Raw genomic sequence first — 10,052 nt, forward strand, 5'->3', positions numbered from 1 at the left:
CTGAAACTGGTCTGTAAGATTCTAAAACCATCCTGCAACATTCTAAAGCCATCCTGCAACATTCTAAAGCCATCCGCAACATTCTAAAGCCATCCTCAAGATTCTAATACCATCCACAACATTCTAAAACTGTCTGCAACATTCTACTGCCGTCCGCAAGATTCTAAAGCCGTCCGCAAGATTCTAAAGCCGTCCGCAAGATTATGAAACTGGTTTGCAACATTCTAAAAGCATCCTGCAACATTCTAACGCCACCCACAAGATTCTAATACCACCCACAAGATTGTAAAACCATCCACAAGATTCTAAAACCATCCACAAGATTCTAAAGCCACCCACAACATTCTAAAGCCATCCACAACATTCTAAAGCCATCCACAACATTCTAAAGCCATCCACAACATTCTAAAGCCATCCACAACATTCTAAAGCCACCCACAACATTCTAAAGCCATCCACAACATTCTAAAGCCATCCACAACATTCTAATACCACCCACAACATTCTAATACCACCCACAAGATTTTTAAACCAACCACAAGATTCTAAAACCATTCACAAGATTCTAAAACAATTCACAAGATTCTAAAACAATTCACAAGATTCTAAAACAATTCACAAGATTCTAAAACAGTCTTCAACATTCTAAAGCCGTCCGCAAGATTCTAAAGCCGTCCGCAAGATTCTAAAACCGTCCGCAAGATTCTAAAACCGTCCGCAAGATTCTAAAACAGTCTGAAACATTCTAAAGCCTTCCGCAAGATTCTAATACCATCCACAACATTCTAAAACTGTCTGAAACATTCTAAAGCCTTCCGCAAGATTCTAAAACCGTCCGCAAGATTCTAAAACCGTCCGCAAGATTTTGAAAGCGTCCGCAAGATTCTAAAACCGTCCGCAAGATTCTGAAACCGTCCGCAAGATTCTGAAACCGTCCGCAAGATTCTGAAACTGATCTGCAAGATTCTAAAGCCATCCTGCAACATTCTAAAGCCATCCTGCAACATTGTAAAGCCATCCTGCAACATTCTAAAGCCATCCGCAACATTCTAAAGCCATCCGCAACATTCTAAAGCCATCCTCAAGGTTCTAATACCATTCACAACATTCTAAAACTGTCTGAAACATTCTAAAGCCTTCCGCAAGATTCTAAAACCGTCCGCAAGATTCTAAAACCGTCCGTAAGATTTTGAAAGCGTCCGCAAGATTCTGAAAGCGTCCGCAAGATTCTGAAAGCGTCCGCAAGATTCTGAAAGCGTCCGCAAGATTCTGAAAGCGTCCGCAAGATTCTGAAACCGTCCGCAAGATTCTGAAACCGTCCGCAAGATTCTGAAACCGTCCGCAAGATTCTGAAACCATCCTGCAACATTCTAAAGCCATCCTGCAACATTCTAAAGCCATCCTGCAACATTCTAAAGCCATCCGCAACATTCTAAAGCCATCCACAAGATTCTAATACCATCCACAACATTCTAAAACTTTCTGCAACATTCTAAAGCCTTCCGCAAGATTCTAAAACCGTCCGCAAGATTCTGAAACCGTCCGCAAGATTCTAAAACCATCCGCAAGATTCTGAAACCGTCCGCAAGATTCTGAAACCGTCCGCAAGATTCTAAAACCGTCCGCAAGATTCTAAAACCGTCTGCAAGATTCTGAAACCGTCCGCAAGATTCTGAAACCGTCCGCAAGATTCTGAAACTGGTCTGCAAGATTCTAAAACCATCCTGCAACATTCTAAAGCCATTGTGCAACATTCTAAAGCCATCCTGCAACATTCTAAAGCCATCCGCAACATTCTAAAGCCATCCTGCAACATTCTAAAGCCATCCGCAACATTCTAAAGCCATCCGCAACATTCTAAAGCCATCCTCAAGATTCTAATACCATCCACAACATTCTAAAACTGTCTGCAACATTCTAAAGCCGTCCGCAAGATTATGAAACTGGTTTGCAACATTCTAAAAGCATCCTGCAACATTCTAACGCCACCCACAAGATTCTAATACCACCCACAAGATTGTAAAACCATCCACAAGATTCTAAAACCATCCACAAGATTCTAAAGCCACCCACAACATTCTAAAGCCATCCACAACATTCTAATGCCATCCACAACATTCTAAAGCCATCCACAACATTCTAAAGCCATCCACAACATTCTAATACCACCCACAACATTCTAATACCACCCACAAGATTTTTAAACCAACCACAAGATTCTAAAACCATTCACAAGATTCTAAAACAATTCACAAGATTCTAAAACAATTCACAAGATTCTAAAACAATTCACAAGATTCTAAAACAGTCTTCAACATTCTAAAGCTGTCCGCAAGATTCTAAAGCCGTCCGCAAGATTCTAAAACCGTCCGCAAGATTCTAAAACTGTCTGAAACATTCTAAAGCCTTCCGCAAGATTCTAAAACCGTCCGCAAGATTCTAAAACCGTCCGCAAGATTTTGAAAGCGTCCGCAAGATTCTAAAACCGTCCGCAAGATTCTGAAATCGTCCGCAAGATTCTGAAACCGTCCGCAAGATTCTGAAACCGTCCGCAAGATTCTGAAACTGATCTGCAAGATTCTAAAACCATCCTGCAACATTCTAAAGCCATCCTGCAACATTGTAAAGCCATCCTGCAACATTCTAAAGCCATCCGCAACATTCTAAAGCCATCCGCAACATTCTAAAGCCATCCTCAACGTTCTAATACCATTCACAACATTCTAAAACTGTCTGAAATATTCTAAAGCCTTCCGCAAGATTCTAAAACCGTCCGCAAGATTCTAAAACCGTCCGTAAGATTTTGAAAGCGTCCACAAGATTCTGAAAGCGTCCGCAAGATTCTGAAAGCGTCCGCAAGATTCTGAAAGCGTCCGCAAGATTCTGAAACCGTCCGCAAGATTCTGAAACCATCCTGCAACATTCTAAAGCCATCCTGCAACATTCTAAAGCCATCCTGCAACATTCTAAAGCCATCCACAACATTCTAAAGCCATCCACAAGATTCTAATACCATCCACAACATTCTAAAACTTTCTGCAACATTCTACTGCCGTCCGCAAGATTCTAAAGCCGTCCGCAAGATTCTAAAGCCGGCCGCAAGATTCTAAAGCTGTCCGCAAGATTATGAAACTGGTTTGCAACATTCTAAAAGCATCCTGCAACATTCTAACGCCACCCACAAGATTCTAATACCACCCACAAGATTTTAAAACCATCCACAAGATTCTATAACCATCCACAAGATTCTAAAACCATCCACAAGATTCTAAAGCCACCCACAACATTCTAAAGCCATCCACAACATTCTAAAGCCATCCACAACATTCTAAAGCCATCCACAACATTCTAAAGCCATCCACAACATTCTAATACCACCCACAACATTCTAATACCACCCACAACATTCTAATACCACCCACAAGATTTTTAAACCAACCACAAGATTCTAAAAACATTCACAAGATTCTAAAACAATTCACAAGATTCTAAAACAATTCATAAGATTCTAAAACAATTCACAAGATTCTAAAACAGTCTTCAACATTCTAAAGCCGTCCGCAAGATTCTAAAGCCGTCCGCAAGATTCTAAAGCCGTCCGCAAGATTCTAAAGCCGTCCACAAGATTCTAAAGCCGTCCACAACATTCTGAAACTGTCTGCAACATTCTGAAACTGGTCTGCAATATTCTAAAACCATCCACAAGATTTTAAAACCATCCACAAGATTCTAAAACAGTCTGCAACATTCTAACGCCGTCCTCAAGATTCTAATACCATCCATAACATTCTAACGCCATCCACAAGATTCTAAAACTGTCTGCAACATTCTAAAGCCATCCTCAAGATTCTAATGCCACCCACAAGATTTTAAAGCCACCCACAAGATTCTAAAGCCACCCACAAGATTCTAAAGCCACCCACAAGATTCTAAAGCCACCCACAAGATTCTAAAGCCACCCACAAGATTCTAAAGCCACCCACAAGATTCTAAAGCCACCCACAACATTCTAAAGCCACCCACAACATTCTAAAGCCACCCACAACATTCTAAAGCCACCCACAACATTCTAAAGCCATCCACAACATTCTAAAGCCATCCACAACATTCTAAAGCCATCCACAACATTCTAATATCACCCACAAGATTTTAAAACCATTCACAAGATTCTAAAACCATTCACAAGATTCTAAAACCATTCACAAGATTCTAAAACCATTCACAAGATTCTAAAACCATTCACAAGATTCTAAAACAATTCACAAGATTCTAAAACAGTCTTCAACATTCTAAAGCCATCCTCAAGATTCTAATACCACCCACAAGATTCTAAAACCATCCACAAGATTCTATAACAATCCACAAGATTCTAAAACCATCCACAAGATTCTAAAACCACCCACAACATTCTAAAGCCATCCACAACATTCTAAAGCAATCCACAAGATTCTAATATCACCCACAAGATTTTAAAACCATCCAGAAGATTCTAAAACCATTCACAAGATTCTAAAACAATTCACAAGATTCTAAAACCATTCACAAGATTCTAAAACAATTCACAAGATTGTAAAACAGTCTTCAACATTCTAAAGCCATCCTCAAGATTCTAAAGCCGTCCACAAGATTCTAAAACTGCCTGCAAGGTTCTAAAACCATCTGCGACATTTTAAAACCATCCACAAGATTTTCAAACAGTCTGCAACATTCTAAAGCCATCCTCAAGATTCTAATACCACCCACAAGATTTTAAAGCCACCCACAAGATTTTAAAGCCACCCACAAGATTCTAAAGCCACCCACAAGATTCTAAAGCCACCCACAAGATTCTAAAGCCACCCACAAGATTCTAAAGCCACCCACAAGATTCTAAAGCCACCCACAAGATTCTAAAGCCACCCACAAGATTCTAAAGTCACCCACAACATTCGAAAACCATCCACAACATTCGAAAACCATCCACAACATTCTAAAGCCATCCTGCAACATTCTAAAGCCATCCACAACATTCTAAAGCCATCCACAACATTCTAAAGCTATCCTGCAACATTCTAAAGCCATCCACAACATTCTAAAGCCATCCACAACATTCTAAAGCCATCCTGAAACATTCTAAAGCCATCCACAACATTCTAAAGCCATCCACAACATTCTAATATCACCCACAAGATTTTAAAACCATTCACAAGATTCTAAAACCATTCACAAGATTCTAAAACAATTCACAAGATTCTAAAACAATTCACAAGATTCTAAAACAATTCACAAGATTCTAAAACAGTCTTCAACATTCTAAAGCCATCCTCAAGATTCTAAAGCCGGCCACAAGATTCTAAAACTGCCTGCAAGGTTCTAAAACCATCTGCGACATTTTAAAACCATCCACAAGATTTTCAAACAGTCTGCAACATTCTAAAGCCATCCTCAAGATTCTAATACCACCCACAAGATTTTAAAACCACCCACAAGATTCTAAAGCCACCCACAAGATTCTAAAGCCACCCACAAGATTCTAAAGCCACCCACAAGATTCTAAAGCCACCCACAAGATTCTAAAGCCACCCACAAGATTCTAAAGCCACCCACAAGATTCTAAAGCCACCCACAAGATTCTAAAGCCACCCACAAGATACTAAAGCCACTCACAAGATTCTAAAGCCACCCACAAGATTCTAAAGCCACCCACAACATTCGAAAACCATCCACAACATTCTAAAGCCATCCACAACATTCTAAAGCCATCCACAACATTCTAAAGCCATCCTGCAACATTCTAAAGCCATCCACAACATTCTAAAGCCATCCACAACATTCTAAAGCCATCCACAACATTCTAAAGCCATCCACAACATTCTAATATCACCCACAAGATTTTAAAACCATTCACAAGATTCTAAAACCATTCACAAGATTCTAAAACAATTCACAAGATTCTAAAACAATTCACAAGATTCTAAAACAATTCACAAGATTCTAAAACAGTCTTCAACATTCTAAAGCCATCCTCAAGATTTTAATACCACCCACAAGATTCTAAAACCATCCACAAGATTCTAAAACCACCCACAACATTCTAAAGCCATCCACAACATTCTAAAGCCATCCACAACATTCTAAAACCATTCACAAGATTCTAAAACAATTCACAAGATTCTAAAACCATTCACAAGATTCTAAAACAGTCTTCAACATTCTAAAGCCATCCTCAAGATTCTAAAGCCGGCCACAAGATTCTAAAACTGCCTGCAAGGTTCTAAAACCATCTGCGACATTTTAAAACCATCCACAAGATTTTCAAACAGTCTTCAACATTCTAAAGCCATCCTCAAGATTCTAATACCACCCACAAGATTTTAAAACCACCCACAAGATTCTAAAGCCACCCACAAGATTCTAAAGCCACCCACAAGATTCTAACGCCACCCACAAGATTCTAAAGCCACCCACAAGATTCTAAAACCATCCTGCAACATTCTAAAACCATCCTGCAACATTCTAAAGCCATCCTGCAACATTCTAAAACCATCCTGCAACATTCTAAAACCATCCTGCAACATTCTAAAGCCATCCTGCAACATTCTATAGCCATCCGCAACATTCTAAAGGCACCCACAAGATTCTAAAGCCGTCCACAAGATTCTAAAACTGCCTGCAAGGTTCTAAAACCATCTGCGACATTTTAAAACCATCCACAAGATTTTAAAACCATCCACAAGATTCTAAAACAGTCTGCAACATTCTAAAACTGTCTGCAAGATTCTAAAATAATCCACAGCATCATAAAATAACGGACCCCATTCTAACAGCTATAATATTTTAAATGACCAACATTCGTAAGTTTCGCATTTCTAAATAACTACCGCCTGAACAGTCGTTATTTCTTTAAAAAATAAATCACAACATCTGAAACTCAGCCCACTCCCCCGACCAAGGGCTCGGACACTTTACTCTCACAGATACGAACATTACTAGGACTGTGGCTCTTTCTCATTTCAATCTAATCCGCAGGACTGCAGCGGGCGCGATGTAATCCGGCAAATACTGACTGTTTCAGTGTGAGTTTGGCTGAGGAGCCGATGGAAGCGTCGTCCCCCGGGCGCGGAGAGTCTTTCACCGGCACACGGTCACCTGAACCGACTGGCTGATGTCCTGAATACTCCCAATATCTCCCCTCCCCTGGGCTGCCAAGTCACCGTGAGCAATGTGCCCTTGGTAAAGGCTTTAAACCGCACACGGGGGAGATTGGCATCCAATCGCAGGAATGATCCAAATATTTCAAGGTGACCGTCCCCAATATTACAATAACTCCGGAGAGGGGAGTGACAGAGGGTATCAGACAGTCACGGGGGGGAATCTATGTTACAGGGGAGATCTGGGGGGGGGTATCTGGGGTGTATTACAGGGCATCGGTCCCACAAATTGGGCAGATCATTATCCCGTTCTCTCTCCCTGTTTTATTTCGGATTCCCAGCGAATTAAGCAGCGAGGGCGGGGGCGAGGGTCGGCTATTCGGGATCGAGCGAATATCCGTGGCTCCGAACTGACAGTTCGATCGACCCGACCAACCGGCGCAAACCGGGAGCTTCCCCGGGCGAGAGACGAACCTTTTTGTGTGGCTGGTTTCCCCAAACCCCCAACAAGTTTCCGGCAGGTGAATGGAGGCAGGCGGCTGTGGGGGTAAAGGGGGGTGGGTCTAACGGGTGGGGGTGGTGGGGGTAAAGGGTGGTGGGGGTAACGGGGGGTGGGGTAACGGGTGGGGGTAACGGGTGGGGGTGGGGGTAACGGGTGGGGGTAACGGGGGGTAGGGGTAACGGGGGGTAGGGGTAACGGGTGGGGGTAACGGGTGGGAGTGGTGGGGGTAACGGGTGGGGGTAACGGGGGTGGGGGTAACGGGTGGTGGGGGTAACGGGTGGTGGGGGTGGGGGTAACGGGGAGTGGGGGTAACGGGTGGTGGGGGTGGGGGTAACGGGGGGTTGGGGTAACGGGTGGGGGTAACGGGGGTGGGTGTAACGGGTGGTGGGGGTAACGGGGGGTGGGGGTAACGGGGGTGGGGGTAACGGGGGTAACGGGTGGGGGTGGGGGTAACGCTGCTCCTGGTGTTCAGTGGCTGGAGACCATGTCGACTCTCGGGGATCTGAGGGGGGTGATGGTGGGAGTGGGGGTGGAATTGAGGGGTGGGGGGTAGAATCTCAGGAGCTGCTCCTGAAAAGTCGGAGTGGCTCTGGGACTAGGGGCAGTGAGCCCGGGACTCGGCTCTCACTCACTCACTCAGCCTTCCGCACAGCAACCAATTTGAACCCAGTCCTTCCCTCAGCAACTGAGCCTCTGAGATCTCACTGAGTGTGAACAGGGCTGGGCGGAGGGGAGAGAGAGAGAGAGACACACACACTTTCTGTAATTGGCCGCTCAGTTGCAACAAATCGAATACGTGAGTTAAAAAAATAACAACTTGCATTGATATAGCGCCCCTGCCGCAGCTTCAACATTTCAAAAGATGCTTCTTCGCAGGAGGAGCGTCAGTCCTGATTTTAAGAGGGGAGGGGAGGGGGGAGGAACCACACGTGGAAGGTATTTGGGCAAGTGTTGACCGAGGGCTGGCTCAGAGAGGTCAGCCTGAGTCCGAAAGGACAGGATTGGAGGGCATTAGGGGAAGGGGGAAGGGGGCAGCCCCAGGGTGGAGCGATCAGAATGAGGGATATGCAAAGTGACAGAATTGGAGGAGGGTGATTTTTTCCCCCCCCCTCAGGGTTGCACACAGCAGTGCCCTGGAGATTGATCAACAGCTCCTGAAGACTCCAGGCCAGCCCTGGAGGGTTGGCAACCCTCCCCTTGGGTGGGGCTGGGGTGGGGGGGGGAGGGGGACACAGGGAGGGGTGGAGGGATTTGAAAACAAGGAGGAGAATTTCACAATGGCTCTTTGGCTAAATTATCTGGCAGCAACTCCGCCTTTCCTTGGCTGCCATGGGGACCCGAGAGGTTGGAAGTCAGATGCAGCCACCCACAGTCGCACTGCTCCGCTCCCTGCACGTTGACTAATTAGAACATCTCAGTAATTTTCACATACACCAGCGACCAGCTGGCCTCACAGCCGGGAGACCCGGCACCAGCACTGTCTCCACAACACCTTCCCTTCCATGCTGGAGAGGTGAGCAGCTGCTCCCACCAACTCCAGCCAGTCACCGGTGATACCTCATCGCTCCTGGGTAGAAAGAGAGAGAGAGAGAGAGAGTGGCAGAACACAGGCACTTTGAAGCCTCCTTCTGGTTAAAATTAATTCATCCTCACAGCTGAAGGAAAGGACCGGAAGATTTAGGAAGCATCCGAAGTCAGACATGGAGCCACCCACAGATTGATTCATGTGCGTCCCATTTCCTGCAATCTATTATTGACACAGCACAGGAGGCCATTTGGCTCACCGAGTCTGCGCTAACCCCCTTGGGCAGGGCAATCCAGCCTATTCCCTCCACCCCCCTCCTTTCACACTGCACCTCTGCTATTTGTCTCAATTAAGTATTTATCCAAATCCCTTCTGAAGACTACGATTGAACCGATCTTCGTCACCCTATCAAGCAGTGCATTCCAAATTCTCACCACTCGCAGTGCAAAAAAAGTGTCCCTTCATGTCACCTCTGCTACTTTTGCCAACCACTTTGAATCTGTATCCCCTGGTTATTGACCCCACAGTTTCTCCTCATTACTTGATCTAAAACCCTCCATGATTATGAACACCGACCAAAGTTCTCTCCTCTGAAGAAAACATAGGAACAAAGGAGCAGGAGTAGGCCATTCAGCCCCTCGAGCCTGCTCTGCCACTCAACTAGATCATGGCTGATCATCTACCTCTTATGCCACCTTCCTGTGCTATCCCCGTACCCCTTGGTGTCATTGGAATCCAGAAATCTATCGACCTCTGTTTTAGACATTCTGAGCCTCCACAGGCCTCTGGGGTAGAGAATTCCAAAGATTCACCATCCTCTGAGTGAAGAAATTCCTCCTCATCTTAGTCCTAAATGGCTTGCCCCTTACCCTAAGGCTGTGTCCCCTGGTTCTAG

General features: G+C 44.6%; 1 protein-coding gene across 4 annotated transcripts in view; it reads right to left on the reverse strand.

The window, feature by feature from the left end:
• Nucleotides 1-7,582, reverse strand: part of LOC144676884 (GTP-binding protein Rhes-like) — a 29,096-nt gene extending 21,514 nt beyond the window's left edge. The window contains exon 1 of one of the 4 annotated variants that reach the window (XM_078537199.1): nt 6,965-7,582. In XM_078537199.1, the coding sequence (XP_078393325.1) occupies nt 6,965-6,991 (27 nt within the window). In that variant the 5' untranslated portion in view covers nt 6,992-7,582. The other 3 variants (XM_078537202.1, XM_078537200.1, XM_078537201.1) reach the window with 3 other exon arrangements.
• Nucleotides 7,583-10,052: the final 2,470 nt, after the last annotated feature.

This window comes from Cetorhinus maximus, unplaced genomic scaffold, assembly GCF_964194155.1.
Source record: "Cetorhinus maximus unplaced genomic scaffold, sCetMax3.hap1.1 HAP1_SCAFFOLD_2046, whole genome shotgun sequence".
Classification (NCBI taxonomy): domain Eukaryota; kingdom Metazoa; phylum Chordata; class Chondrichthyes; order Lamniformes; family Cetorhinidae; genus Cetorhinus; species Cetorhinus maximus.